Source organism: Sinocyclocheilus rhinocerous, unplaced genomic scaffold (assembly GCF_001515625.1).
Source record: "Sinocyclocheilus rhinocerous isolate Xijiao unplaced genomic scaffold, SAMN03320098_v1.1 scaffold3288, whole genome shotgun sequence".
Taxonomy (NCBI): domain Eukaryota; kingdom Metazoa; phylum Chordata; class Actinopteri; order Cypriniformes; family Cyprinidae; genus Sinocyclocheilus; species Sinocyclocheilus rhinocerous.
The window spans coordinates 401,347-416,681 of record NW_015655612.1 but is presented as its reverse complement, the minus strand read 5'-3'; the positions used below and the strand labels follow the sequence as shown (position 1 = coordinate 416,681).

The window sequence follows — 15,335 nt, the reverse complement described above, 5'->3', positions numbered from 1 at the left end:
ATCATCAGTTTTAGCCAAATGAAAAATATATTTTTGTAAGATTCTTGAACGAATTGCTCTTTTGATTCGGATCTTGTTCACAAAACCTGCCAAAACGATTCATTATTCATACTAAATGTGTTTTTCCTCACAAATTAGGCTGAACAGCTTGTTCAGGAAAGATAAGTTAGCCTACTTAAAAAACGAATATAAACACGAGATACTGGAAATGTGTTTGTGACATGATTGTATAACAGTTAGCTTAATTGGATTTTATTTGAAATGTGCAAAAACCACACAAGAGATGTTAATCAATTTTAGTACTGTCAACTGTAAGTGCAAATTATAATTACACTAAATGACTTTAAATTACATTAAATGCCTTTGTTTTTATGATCTGAAACTGAGCTGAAACTAACCTGAGACTTTTGAATCAGTTCTTTGCAGCAAACTGTCCAAAAGAACCGATTCGCGAAAACGAGTGGAACCTCTCGTCCCTATTTTGAAAGACATCGACTCTGTCCTGTGATAAAACATATGCTACGGCTGTTGCCCCGCCTTTCTACCTATTTTATTGGTGGTTGAATATGAAAGGCATTACGCATTACTGTTTTTGATTGGTTGTTAAAGATTTGGAACCGATTTTGCGGGAGTGTCTCTTTCAGGAAGTAGCACTAGCAGGCTGTTGCAGTGAAACGATCCGGAACTGTGTAGAAGAATTGAAACTGTGATTATGATGAGGCGAAATTCTGTTTCTGTATATAATATTATGCTTCTAGAGTGTTGACATGCTTTTATAAGAACGCGTTGTTGTTGTTATAACCAATTTGTTTGTGAAACAGCACTTAAATAAGGCTATTAGTCAGGAACCTGACAGAAACTTTACATTTTCGTCGTCAATCATAGTCTCACTTTGTACATGACATTTTAACATCATGGCACCAAAGAAATACACTTTACCCCGTCCACTTCCAGAAGGATACATTTTAACAGATTCAGAAAAGAAGAGTTGGCGCATCGGTAAAATCATTGGAAAAGGTGGTTTTGGACTGATTTACTTGGGTAAAGACGTTAAATTCTGCATAAATATGTATTGCCAAGCTCAATTATAATTTCATTTTCTTATATGGCATTAGACATGGTGGCAGAGTAACTTAGGGCAGCATAATTGAAAGACCTGGACATTTATATAGCAAGTGAACCTTGAATTTGAAAATGATTTTCAAACTGTATTTTTTTTGTTCACTATTTTGTTCAACATATTTACACTTAACGTGTACATGTTTAAAAAATAGACACGCCTTGACTCACATAAGATAATGACTCTAGACGTATTAGGATTGGATAGTTCTCCAAGTTTAAAAATGTTCACATTTTTTTTATTTATTTGTTCACATTTTACAGCCTCTCGGGATGTGAATGTCCCTGTTCGCGATGACACTGATTTTGTGATCAAAGTGGTAAGAAATATATTGAAACAGTTTGAACAAATATCATTAATAATCATATAAATGTCTACAGTGCTTCTAATTTTTACTCTCTATACTGTACATTTTCAGGAATATCATGAAAATGGACCTTTATTCTCAGAATTGAAATTTTACCAACGAGCAGCAAAGCCAGATACTAGTAAGATACTTTGTTCCTTTTTAAACTTCTGTCCAAATTTTGTAATGTAATTCTGTTGTTATGCAAGACATAATAATAAAAATAAAACATAAACACTGATTGTATTATTGCCAAAGGAGATAGAAACAGATGCAGTCTTTAGAGTAGTGTTGCATGAAATTGCTGAAGACCCCTCATCTTCATCTGAGAGTTCTCAAACATGGAGTGCATGTCACTGATGAAGTGGCTATAGATGTAAATTAGCCTGGCTAGGCGAATTAATAAACCAAAGCAAACATGCACCTCTGTGGTCGTTAGTGCAATCCCAGCTTGTTTGAGCTCTAATTCAGAGAGAGTGACCAAATTGCTGATAATGATGCTGGTTTTTCAAAAGGGCCCCTGACCAACTGTCAATCTGGTGCACAGCCAGTCAAGACAGATTCCTCTTCCAGCTAGGCTGGAGGAAGTGCTTCTTTATGAGTGTGTGAGAGATGTGTATATATATATCACATTATGTGTTTATAAAGCATGTGCAAATATATAAAATGGCTAAAACATTTTTAACTCTGAAATCACAGTGAACAAATGGAAGAAGTCCAAAAAGCTGGAGTTTTTGGGGATTCCAACTTACTGGGGGTCTGGACTGACTGAAAGTAACGGAACAAGGTATTGTACTTGAGTTTGACTAATCATCTTACATCATGGCGTGAGTACTTTGTCTCATGTAATTAATTTCTCATTCTGTCTGGATCTCAATGGACAAAAAAAAATATTAATAACAAATGAATGATAAGTCTGGGTTTAGTGCAAAAGCAGTTTTAAAACGGTAAATTAAAAGTGTGTCTGGGACAGACTTTGCTTTGTATTTTTATTATTCTCATGTGTAAATAATATAAAACATTCCTGCCCACTGTTAAACGGCTCACACAAATCTTTACCCATTACCGACACATTTAAAGTCACATACAGCAGTATATACTGTCATACGGCCTAGCCTTGAATTTGACATTAAAACAATGCAAACGTGCATCTTTTTTGTTTTCTATAACCATGTTTTTTAGTATTAATAATTGTGTGTTTAAGTACATTTTCATTGTGGTTGTGTAGGTACAGGTTTATGGTGATGGACCATCTGGGTACAGACCTGCAGAAGGTGTTTATGGAGAATGGTGGACATTTGAAGAAGACTACTGTGCTACAGTTGGGTGTTCTCATGGTGAGACACCACTGAATGTGCAACATTTAATTTGAGTTCAGAGCTGCTTGCCAGTGTTATCATCTGTATACTCTTATTTTTATTTTTAATGTTTGTATTTAGCTATAATTTCATCAAGTTTTAGTAACTAGTAGTTCCGCTTAAACATTTTATTTTAGATAGCTGTCAAGTCGACATTGCTAATTTTCATTCAAGTTTTTTAAGTTTTACATCTTGTGTTTTAATTTATTTCAGCTTAATTTCAATTATGGAAACTATTTTTAGTTTTAGTCATAGATAACAATAACAACACTGCTGCTTGCTTCATTACAATTTATTAACACACTATAATCTGTAGGGTTTGATTAAATGTGATGTGTGAAGTGTAGTGAAGTGTGACAAGGCAAAAAGTATTTACAGTATTACTTAATATGTTGGATTTTGAGTAAACTTTAGGTGCATTTGCTGGGAGTCCAGCTCATCTGCAAGTAGTCATAGGTCATTATGAGGTTTCTAAATTATTCATGTTAACCTTCCCCTCTGTCACTTTGCCCTCAACAGCTGGATGTGCTGGAATATATTCATGACAATGAGTACGTCCATGCTGACATTAAGGCTGCCAATCTATTATTGGGACACAAAGATCCAAGCAAGGTGAGTCTGCATACACATCAACACAATCATGTCTTAAACGATTGGCTATCTTTTTGTGTATAAATGACCTATTCAAGTGCAGTACATACTCAAAAGAAAGTGTTTTCTATTACTTTAATTGATCGTCTACTAAGACGGCGAGCCAGCACTGATGACATTTGAAACTTACTCTTGAGTATAATCAACATCTCAATCTGCTGTCACAACCTAAATACTGACCCCATTTAGTTGTGCTTTGCAGCACTAACATACCATGTACAGTAGGAGAGATTCAGTTTGAAAGAACATGTCTTTGGGATGATTTATGCTGACTTTATCTCCTGCAGGTGTACTTGGCTGACTATGGTCTCTCATACAGATACTGTCCTAATGGTGAACATAAAGAGTACAAAGAGAACCCCAAGAAAGGACACAATGGCACTATTGAGTATACAAGCATTGACGCTCACAAAGGAGTAGGTAATGTGGAATGTGTCGTTTATTTCATCTTTTGAAACCACTCTGAGGTATTACGTAGAAACATATGTTATTATGCACAAATGTCCTGCGTTTCCCAGTTAAAGTCAACCTGAATTGCCATTTACAACCCATTTTACTTCCATAATTTTAGTATTTGCAAGTGAAACAGGATATTCAATGAGAGGGAGAAAAATAAACATAGATTGGGACTTTTTTATCTATCTGGAATTGTAATAGGGAAAAGGAAAGTGGTTTTGTAAATTTGATTAAGAATTACATAGATAGCCCTTCTTTGGAATAGCAATGTATTAGCCACAATTAGACAAGGAACATGCATTAAGGAAGTAAATGGTGTCAGTTTTAATCTCATGTTCACTTTAAAGGAAGAGGTTCACCAAAAAGTATGAATTCACTATCCATTTTACTCACCTTATAATGGGGTCCTGTTTATATTGCTGGGACTGGGACACTATTGGAAACACATTAACTTGTAAATTGTGTACAGTCCTTTTTATTGGATATTGATTGTTCTATCCATGCTTACTTGGGCAGACTTAATTCAAGAAATCCCTAATTAGTCAAAGTCATAACCTGCATCTTGTATGCATTTACTATTAATTAAAGCTTTGATGTTTTGTTGAACTGGGACTCAAAGCCAATATCTCTGAATGCATTGGCCATAAGATATTACAGGAGTTCAATACTGAATACACAGTGGTAAAGCTTGCTAATAGCCATGTTTCTGTTGCTGTTAATTTTGAAAGTGCATGAAAAAAGACAAGATGCCCAGTCAGCAGAAAAATATTTAAAGTTTAATATTTGACAATGGGTGATCCCCCCCTAAATGTCGCAAGTTGTTGTAGCAAGAACTCCATGGTGCCAAGTGGTCTACAAAAATGTTTTGTGAAATATTTATAATATTTTAAAACATATTAAAATATATTTTTAACATATTAAAATATTTATTTGGTCAAAGTTAACATGTTAGATTAATTTATATGTTAAATATGTTTAACACAATACTATTTTAAACACATTTATTGAATTTGATATTACAGTTTCAGTAATTTTCTTTAGTATATCTGACGCACTCCTCTTTTCACAAGCTTGCAGAGAAAGGCTTACAAAAAAAAAAATTACTGGGTTAATCTTTTTCACGTTTCCTGGGTTGGCAGATTCACTGGGTGGGGACCTGAATATAGCACTTCAAACACAGAAAAAAAGTCATAATTTCATGATATGTCACCTTTAAGGAGATTATCTTGTTTGTGGGTCCATGGTATCAACAAGTTATAAAATCACTGGCATGACAAAAAAGTTAGTTCCATATTTTCTTAACAGTAAGGTGTTATTACAAAGTTGGTTTTATATGTGGAGGATGAATATGTGGGAATGCCTTTGTGTATTATTTGAAAAAAAAAAAAGTGCATGACTCGTAGCTCATAGCGCGGACTCAGTACAACACATTGTTTGATACATCAGAAAGTAAATCATGCTCGGGTTCAGATCAAGGTCTGGCTGCTTTCAGACAAGACCATGTTCTTACCTGATACAATTTGTTAACTTTTCATGTACAGGATTCTACATATGGTCCTCATTCTGTCTCACTGCTCTGTAAATGTATGGCCAGTTGTACTGTGTAAATCACACTGCATATGGCAAGTGATATAACACTTGAGAGTTTATAAAAACACCTACCCACTGATGCACCGACTCAGGAGTTCAGTGTCCTAAACCACTCCCAAAGCTAAATTCAAAGCAGCGAGGCTGTAAATTTGACAAACCTCGTTTGTGCCACTATCAAACAATCTGTGGCCGAGTCGACGTCACCGCACTAGCCGTCTTGACGTAGGCTGTCGGCGGCTGTTGTGTAGGTCATTAGCATCGTCTGCCCTGAAGATGAATGCAGATTGCAGAGTGTTTCTTTTCTTTTGGCCCCTGGCACCCCGTGTAGATGTTGATTTGTTACCATGGTGAGGAGTGCAGAGACGGGCACTTCGTGTCCCGCTGAACCCCGTGCTAAAGGCCTAATTATCACCTGTAGGGTTGAAGTGAGCCAGCTGAAATTCAGAAGGAGAGGTTCAAGAGTTTGACATGGCGCTTTGGATAATCACAATAACAATAGGCCGTAATTATGAACAACAGCTTCTATCTGATGGAAGGTGTTGTGCTCAGCCTGGAATACATCATTCTTGTGGATCGGCCTTTTTATAAGTGAATCGGTGTCAGGACTAGGCCAGGCAGCCCACCCCTTCGGTTCCCTATTACAGAGGCGGACAAAATGTTTACAGAGCATGTCTTATCTTGTGCACTTTGGTCTTTAGTCATAGTGCCCTTTTTACATGCCACTTAAGAGGCTTTTTTTTTTCAAGGTCACCTGCGAAGGATGTTAAAATCTTTTCTATTAAATTGTGTGTTTGCTAAATTAGTTTGGTCAAGGTTGAAGAAAAATAAAGAAAACCTATATACGTGGTCTAATCGTGTTGCTGGCTAGCGGGCAAGGAGGCTGACTCCGTAATGGGCATGGCAGGATCAATGATGGTCATGGATTTAGGCAGAGATTTTCCCTTTTGATGAATGCAGTCAATAGGTAATTTCTCAGGAGATGGACTGCAGTTACAGTATTGAGTTAATACACTCTCTAGGCACGAACAAATGATGTGCCTTAATTTACCCTTATTGATGAAGTTGGAGCTTTTCATGAAGAGACATGCTTAACGGGAAGTTAACTCTCGTATATGAGCAGAACTGACAAAACTGTTCCATTCAGATTTAAATTTAGGTGAACGTAATTCATTGAGGGTCCTTGGCTTAAAGTCAACCTGTAATTGGTCAGTCTGACCCAAAATGTATTTTAGTTTAATAGCTGGGATCCAAAAATGAATATTTCATATCTAAATGTTGCTTCTGTCTGGTTGGTGTAAGATTAATCAGTCAGATTAAGTGAGGCCATTTCACACTCGGTGCGCATAAGCAAATGCTTTTGCTGTAACATTAGAGTGGTGTTGTTAAAACTGAACTGGGATAGATTCCCATTGAGCTTATGCAAGTGTGAAACCAGCTCTATTGGGCTTATTTGAAGACCAAAACCCTTATACTGATTCCAAAAATACTAATCTCTTCAGCTCCTGAGGTTAAGAACAGTTGCGTAGAATCTAGTGTATGAGTTGTTAAGCATTGCATAAAAATGAAATAAAAAATTTAGTGCAGGGTAAAAAAAAAAAATTTGATTTAAAAATTATTTTGAGTTGTTCTCACAGGCTTCATTCGAAAACAAACATGACCAGTTTAGTCTGACTCGCAAGCAACTTACTTTTGTGAGCTGCTTCTGTTCAGTAAATAAAAAATATACAGCATGAATCGTGTAGCCTGATTCCTAAATGAATGAGTCTTACGAGCTGGTTCTTTTCAGTGAATCAAAAACATACAGTGTGACGTGTAGCCCGAATCCTAACTGAGTGCTTATTGAAACATCAGGCTCTTATGAGTTGGTTCTCGTAATTAATCATTCAAGAAGATGAGTTTGTGATTTGAATCCATCTGAACCTTGGTATAATTTACAGAATTAGATATGTAAGAATATGTAAGCAAAAAAAGAGTTAGAATCTAATTGAATCAAATTAAAATCTGAATCAAATCAAGAGTTTGTGAATCTGAAATGAACCGATTTAAGAAATCTGTATTGATATCTAGCCCAGGGTAGAGTTTTTTTTTTCTTAGATATTAAATAAATGTGAGAACAATAAAAGATGAAGTGGCCTTGTAAAAAGTTTTTAGTATACAAAATAAATTTACACTAGATGGCAGTTGTGTAATGTGCTAGAGCAGAGGTGGAGTTGGAAGAGGTCTAGGGAGCACACGCTCTCAAGCTCTTCTCTAAAGGCCAGCGGAGACCCCACGGAATCCAGAAACATGTGGAAACTATTTGGGCCCAGACATTTATTTCTTTGTTTTACTGCTTGGCTCTCCATCGGAGAGAGTGTCGGGCTGGGCCACAGGCTGTCTGGATCATGTCAGAGGCCGTCAGGATCAGGTTCCCGGACGAGTCGCCAGACCAGACGAAGGAGGAGGGAGTGTGAGAGAGATGTGAGGAACGCTGGTGGGAGGAAACTGACCTGCTCTTTCAAATCTCAGCCCCTCTTAGAAAAGCCCCGTTAGCCTGTGAGGCAGGCCAGGGCACCAGCTGAGAAAACAAAATACTCCTCCATATCAATCCCCCCTCCATTTCTCCGCCTTTTTTATAAGGGCATATTTCAGCAGCCAATGGACGGGTCATTCAATCAAAGGGTTTTAACTGGCTTCTCAACCGACACTCAACTTCTTTTCCTTATCTTCGCTTTCTCCAACAGCCCCATCCAGACGAGGAGACTTGGAGGTGTTGGGCTACTGCTTGCTTCACTGGCAGTGTGGAACTCTGCCCTGGCTCTCATCTCTTAAGAACCCAGCTGAGGTCCAGGAGGCCAAGGCCAAGTACGTTCCCCTTTTCACCACAGGTCTAGGCCTTGTGCTCTGTTGTGTACAGTGGCTGCCGATCAGAGGCTTTCTGTGCTTATTCCGCCTGAATTATTCACTCAACTGCTTCGTTAAAGCCTTAAAACTCCACCAAAGGTGTAAGGCCACACGCTTTCTTTCTTGCCTGGAAATTTAAGCTGTGGATTATAAGAATCTGCAGATCTTTAGAATAGAGGATAGAGTTCTTCACAATAAAACTGTTAAAATATCTTGTGTATTTCAATGGGTTGCGAGCAAAGATGTGTATTCAGATGCATTTTGCAACAGGACCTCTGGTTAACCTTTCCCTTTATCATCTCTTGACCACAGGCTGATGTCTAACCTGCCAGATTCTGTCGTGATCATGTCCACCTCCGGCTCCAGCACGGGTAGGTGCACGTGAGCGTGCAGACCATTTGCATTGATCAACAAGGTATGGGGCAGAGACTTAGCTTCCTTGCCATCCCCACAAGCACAATCTCCTTGCCTCTCCTTCATCAACGGACTCTAGCGTCCCTGCAGTATCTTTCCCCCCTCCACAGGGAGCGAGGGCACGTGCGTCTTCTGAAAGGGGGCTTTGTGATCTATGATTATGATGAGGCCTTATTCCCCCAACCTTGAGAGGCTGGCTGCAGCTGGACCAGAAAGATAAGACCTCTAACATGCATCAAGGCTGCGCATGTGGTATACATTCAGCTGGGCTGCCACAAAGAGAATACGCACCGGCGTAGCACTGCATCTAGCATATTTATTACAGTGAAGAATGGAAGGTGCCCATATTAGACACACATTTGTGTTCTCGTATGAACAGAGAGGTCCTTCTACATTGTGCTCCTGCCACCGTCCATTTGTTAAGAAGATGTGGTTTTTGTTCCCTTTGGAATGAAAATTAAGTCTGCAGATGCAGGTTGTCACTTGGCTGGACTTTTGCGCGTGCTTTCAGTAAGCATCTAGGTCAGTTGCAGGATGCATCAACATAAAACATGCAGTCCAGCTCAGTTGGGGTTTATCTGTGAATTATGCAAATACACAACCATGGTCCACCTCCACAGTAGTCCTCACTTCTGAAGTTGCCAAAAAATATACATTTAGGATGCTTCACATGATGAGGTGTTTCGACAATGCGTCCCGCTCAACATCTGATTTTTAAAATTGTTTATTAAATTGTATTGTTTATTAAATTGTAATGTATATTAAAGCTATAGTCCACCCAAGAAAGAAGATCGTCATCCCTCATGTCAAGCCCTAAAAAGCACATAAGAGTAGTGTGAAATTAATCCATACAACCTGAATGGCATAGTCCAGTTCTGTTCTGTATGCATGCATGCACAGCCTACATCAAATATGGTGACATTTAGTCATGTAACGTGTAAGAACCAATGAGTTTTGACGTTATTTGACATTTGTGTTGCTATATTCGATGTAGTCTCTACATTTTGATTGAATTAATTGGATAAATGGAGGTGTTTAGATGAATTTCATGCTGCTCGAAAGTTTTGGACCCCAACTTTCATTGTTAGAACAAAAACTGAAATGTTCTTCAAAATATCTCTTTGTGTTCCACAGAAGAAAGAAAGTCTGGAATGATATGAGGGTAAATGGTGACAGAATGTTCTTTTTTTGGGTGAACTATCCCTTCTATCTTCACTATCCCAGGTTTTACGTATTCAGATGTCCTTCTTTCTGACCCCTTGCAGAGATTACCAGGTACCTGTCCATTGTGAAAAACCTTGGCTACAATGAAAAGCCAGACTACCAGGCCCTCAGGAAGATTCTGTCAGTGGCCGGGCCGCAAGGCCCATTGGACTTCTCTAGGCCGAGACCGTCGGAGACAGCCAGGCCAGCCACACAAAGGGTGAGTGTGAGATGCTTTGGCGCAGCAGCCCAGTAGTCTTAATAGAGACCATATGAGCCGGGGCTGGAGCATTCAGAGCAGCCTGTGGGCTGCGGCAGATTTATCTGTCTGGGAGAGAGAGGAGATGCTCAGGTTTGGGAACCCTCCTCTGACCCTTTCCCTGCTACACTGACTCCCACTTCTGCTCAGAGGCTTCTAACTGGCCAATTGGCGGCGTTGGAGTTGGGCCGAAGTAGTGCAGACCAGAAAAAAAGTAGATTTACACAGTGGTGACAGACTCAGAGTTACTGAAGGCCCTCAGCTTGGGGTCACAGCTCAATGCAGTGTGAAAACCGTACAAGAGAGCTATTTAATTAAAGCGCTTTTATTTATTGCAATCACTTGCAGGCTTGTATTTCAGTGTCTATATGTGCATTCAGAATTGAGCGGCTTAAAATACACCACACTGAATTCCTGCGCTCTATTACAAGAGACAAGAATGGCACTTTTTCTCTATAAGGGGAATGAGCTGGTGAATCTTGACCGTAGTGTTGTAGGTTAACCTTTGCTGACCTTGCCAAAAGGCTTATTGGCTCTCAAGAGGTCTGGAGTTGAGAGACCTTAATTCCTCTGGAATCACTTCACAGTTGATCACTGCCAACTTGAACCGCTGAACTTTTGCAAACACCCGAGCAACCCAATTTGAGGCTGTTGAATACACACATTTTGCTGAGGCCAAAAGAGCGCCAGTTAGAATTGCCTCTCATTTTTATGTGAAGCTGTCCAGCGATTTGATCTGTGGTTCAATAGAGAAGACTCAGTGTTGAGGATTTGGAGAAGGGTTGGTAAATACCCTCAGTGTTTAAGGTGTCATTTACTCTACTTGTAGCCTGATATTGAAACCACTCTAAGTAATACAGTGTACCACCTGGAGAACTCAGTTCTACAGGTTTAGATTGACCTTTGCATTTTCAAGTGTTTTATAACTAAAGCATGAATCATACAAACAATGATTTGAATAATATAAAAAATATCATGCTATGAATGAGCTAAGAAATTTAAGTGAAATTTCACTTGCAAAAAAATGGCAGAAGTCAATAGTATAGCGATGTATCTAGTCACTTTTAAACCAAGCAGCTTTATTTTGATCCCTTGCTCAACTTGAACCCAGTACAAAATCTGCCCTCACACATAATTCCTGATCATTTGGATTTCAATTGAATGACTGGATTTCACTCTAGAAAATTCGGCGAACAAAGGTAAATGTGACCACACTCGCAATTCTGCACAACCATGATTACCGCAAGTTCAGAGCTGAGAAGATTTGATTGTTCCTTCAGTGAGTACATTGATGTTCCTGGTTTGTGCCCAGGTAGTTGGGTGATGGTCGCAGTATCAATGTATTTTAATGTTCTACAAGGATGTATGGATAGTTCATACAAAACAGTGTGCAGAAGTGTCTTTTTCCTCTGACCTTGACCACCCTACATTTTGCACAGATGGAAAGCATCAGTGTCAAGAGCAAGGACATTAAGATTTGAATCCCCTTTTCTTTGTAGTTCTATTTTTCTCTGTGGTTCTGTTCATCTCCTTCTAGACGATGTAGCTTCAGTTCCTTTGAATAAAAGCTAAAACAACACCATCAATGTCCCCCTCGTGTCTCAGTTCTCCTGAAACCACGTCAGGCAGCGTGAGGCCAGTGGCTCCGTGTGTCACTCCAACACTTTTGGAGTTTATTTTGCCTACAGCTGACCTCGCTGGTGATCTGTGGCCAAATTTAGTTTGGACAGTTGCCACCTTAGGGAGAGCAGTAGATGTCATTAATCAGGGCAGGTCTTCTCCTCTCAGGATCCAGGTCAGGGAGGGAACATTGAGTGCTCTCTTTCTCTCTCTCTTGTGAATGTTCAGAGACAAAAGCAAGTAAATTTCTGTGATTTAATTTAACATAACCTCCCCACAGGCTGCAAGCCAGCCCAAGACTACTGAGAAAAAAACAACAAGATCAAAGCCTGTTGATGAAGCCAAAGATGATGAGGAAGAGTTGGGCAGGTCAACACCAAACAAAGTTCGGAGCAAGACAAAACGAGAGACACACAAACCGGTACAATTCTTAAAAAAAAAAAAAAAATGAATAATTGTTTAATTTAGGAATCAACTTATTTTTGTCACAGTATAACTGGGTATTTACAGTACATAACAAATATATACACTACTGTTCATAGTGTTTGGGGTCTGCAAGATGTTATAATGTTTTTGAATCTCTTATGCTCAAATAGACTGCATTTATTTGATCAAAAATACAGCAAAACAGCAATACTGTAAATATTATAAAAAATATAGCTGTAAGTGGTAATTAAAGGGCCAAGCACAACATATCACTAAAATAAAGAGATAAGGAGTTGTCTTTATTTACTACATTTGTTGATACAGCATTTCACTACAAAACTCAAAATGGCCGATGCCCAAAAAGGCAGACATAGGAAATTTAGGCATCGTTCAATTTGGTATGCAGCTCCGAATCCGACCAGAACAATCTTATGATTTTTGGTCAAACTGTTCTGAAATTATAAACAAAAATGTAAATTTTTAAAATTTCTTTTGACCAGTAGTTGGTGCTGTGCTGAAACTACTCATGTGCCCTCAGGTCATGCTTGGTATAACACGTACCAAATTTGGTCAGAATCCGCATTGCAAAGATACAGCCTCATGTCCATTTTTGCTCTAATTTCGTCAAATTCATTAACACGCTTTGTGTTGCCAGCATTGTCTGAAGATGATCTGAGCCAATTTTGGTGAAAATCAGACAAAGTTAAAAAAATAGATTTTTTGCAAAATTCAAAATTGCGAAACATCTTGACCCGTAGAAATTTGGTATGCATTTGACTTAGCATGAGCCAAGGAATCAGAAGAAAAATAATTTTACTTTTCGAAAGATAGCAGAAATACAAGTGCAAATTTGGCCTATTGGTGGTGCTAGAGAGTTTGAGATAGAGACTCCAAATTAGCTGTGGTTCATATTGAGACTGTCCTCTATGTGAGTGCCAAATTTCATAACTTTCCCGCAAGCGGTTCTATGGGCTGCCATAGACTTCCAGAGTGGAAAAAGAAGCTGAAGAATAATAAGAAAACTAATGGATACAATAAAGGCCCCTAATAAGGATTTAAAAAAAAATTTAATTTATGCCTGAGTTTTCAGCAGCCATTACTTCAGTCTTCAGTGTTCCTTAATGCTTTAGAAATGCTGATATGGTGCTAAAGAAACATGTCTTATTATTATCAATTAAGATTTGGAGTACTTGTTATACATTTTTTTTTAGTATTTTTGATAAATAGAAAGTTGCTTTTGCATACATAAATATATAGTGTTATACAGTGGTTTAATAACTCTCATTGATATTATTCATTGGTGCCATCTTCACAGAGACCAAACAAAGCAGACATGGCTGCTAAAGGAAGCATCAGACAAAGGCCTATGCCTTATCAAAGTGATGAGGACATCAGTGATGAAGATGAGCCCCTCCCTCCGCGAGTTCATCCTAGAACAAGAGCAGGAGCCAGACAGAGACAGGAATTTGAACAAGTAAAACCAGCAGCAGAGCACAGACCAAATGCCAAATAGAGCACAGTCAATCATTCACTTATTCAAATCGATTGATGTTTTAAAAGCATCAAGTCACAGGAAATGCAAATATGGTTTGCAGTGTTTATTGTTTGATACAAAAGCCTATATTAACAAATTCAACATACCGGCCTTCTCATTTCTATTTCTTATAATTTGAAAACATAAAATTTGCTCCAACAACACAGGAAAAGAGGAACTCAGATGTTTATGAGGGCAAGACCCGGATGACCATGAGGGGAAGACAAAACCATCACTACGAGAACCGGCAAACACATGCTCTGAGTCTAAAAGATGACCATACAGTACTCAGCAGTGAAGTCGACTACTGGGGGAACTACAGCAGGAAACACAGCTGGAATCAGAACCAGTGGGAAGAAACGGATTATGAAGGAAACCAATGGGGAAGTGATGTTTGTGGACAGGAAGATGAATGGACTCGGTACCATTACAGAGAAGGAGATGGTTTTGGGAAATCAGAAAATCAGGGTAAATGGCCAATCAAAAGAATGTTGATCTTCCTTGTTGTCATGATACTGACTGTTGTTGGTTGTTGGTATTACCCTCACTGGAGCCGTAACACCACATGACTGTTGTTAAGCATTTCCTGTGACCATTTTCACAGTGATGGGCTGGGAAAAAAACAAAACAAATTAGCATGAATTATTTTTCAGTCATTTTTTGCACTAGACACATGAGCTATAAGTTTTAACAAATGTATTTGTGGATTTAAATAAAGTGATTTTTTTTATGGTGCGTTTGCTGCGTTTTTGTGATCAATTTGAATATTACCTTGCTGCAGTAAGGACATTCTCCAAACACAATATTGAAGCTTTGGCGACTGGTGGGCAGACCTCTCAACCACTGTGAAGACAAATCAATAAATAAAAGATGAAATAAACACTACCACATTAAAAACTTTAGAAAATTGCATATTAGTCTTGGCATGGTAATCTATGATTGTTCTGATGTTTAAAATACTGTTCAATTTCTGTCTGCTGATTTACTGCATCTTCGAACTCTTACCTCATAAAGACACACTTGATGGAAAGGCTGGCCACAGCGAGGGTCATTGCAGACCTGATCTGGAATGGCTGACTGAAGTCGATAAGAGTAGCAGATGCCACATTCAACACTGAAACTCTTGAGTACACAACAACAAAATGAGATAAGCTGTCAGTAAAGGAACAAATTATCTTAGTGTAACCAGCAATGACATTTCTGTTATCATTTACTCACCTTTGTGTTGTTTCAAACCGGTAGGATTTTCTATTTTTCCTTGGAGCACAAAAGGAGAAATATTGACAAATCTACCAGATATTCTTATACTGTATGCCATTATAATGAATGGGGATAGAAACTTTTAATCTTCAAAAAAGATGTGTATAAAACCAGCATCAAAAAAGTGGTCCACTCATACAATATATTCCAAGTCTTCTGAAGCTTGATAGCTTTGTGTGAGAAACGGTCAGTTTAAAAAAAAAAAAAAAGTTTTC

The 15,335-nt window shown here is 38.5% G+C and overlaps 2 protein-coding genes across 3 annotated transcripts in view; one reads left to right on the top strand and one right to left on the bottom strand.

Annotated features, from left to right (window-relative positions):
* The first annotated feature begins 641 nt into the window (after positions 1–641).
* Positions 642–14,595, top strand: LOC107718826 (serine/threonine-protein kinase VRK1-like). Of its 2 annotated transcripts, XM_016526057.1 has the most exons (13): positions 642–1,041; positions 1,384–1,439; positions 1,539–1,608; positions 2,166–2,253; positions 2,695–2,803; positions 3,344–3,436; positions 3,763–3,895; positions 8,245–8,365; positions 8,717–8,775; positions 10,084–10,241; positions 12,181–12,321; positions 13,642–13,800; positions 14,028–14,595. In XM_016526057.1, exons 1-13 carry the CDS (start codon positions 915–917, stop codon positions 14,427–14,429), a joined length of 1,716 nt encoding a protein of 571 aa, XP_016381543.1. In that variant the 5' UTR covers positions 642–914; the 3' UTR covers positions 14,430–14,595. The 2 variants fall into 2 exon arrangements, with proteins under 2 accessions (XP_016381543.1, XP_016381545.1); XM_016526059.1 differs by lacking the exons at positions 8,245–8,365; positions 8,717–8,775.
* Positions 14,397–15,335, bottom strand: part of LOC107718841 (E3 ubiquitin-protein ligase FANCL-like) — a 20,143-nt gene continuing 19,204 nt past the window's right edge. Inside the window, exons 13-15 of the mRNA XM_016526084.1 lie at positions 14,866–14,982; positions 14,632–14,703; positions 14,397–14,471 (exon numbers count right to left, since the gene is read on the bottom strand). Of these exons, the coding sequence (XP_016381570.1) occupies positions 14,436–14,471; positions 14,632–14,703; positions 14,866–14,982 (225 nt within the window). The 3' untranslated portion in view covers positions 14,397–14,435. The remainder of the gene's footprint in view (positions 14,472–14,631; positions 14,704–14,865; positions 14,983–15,335) is intronic.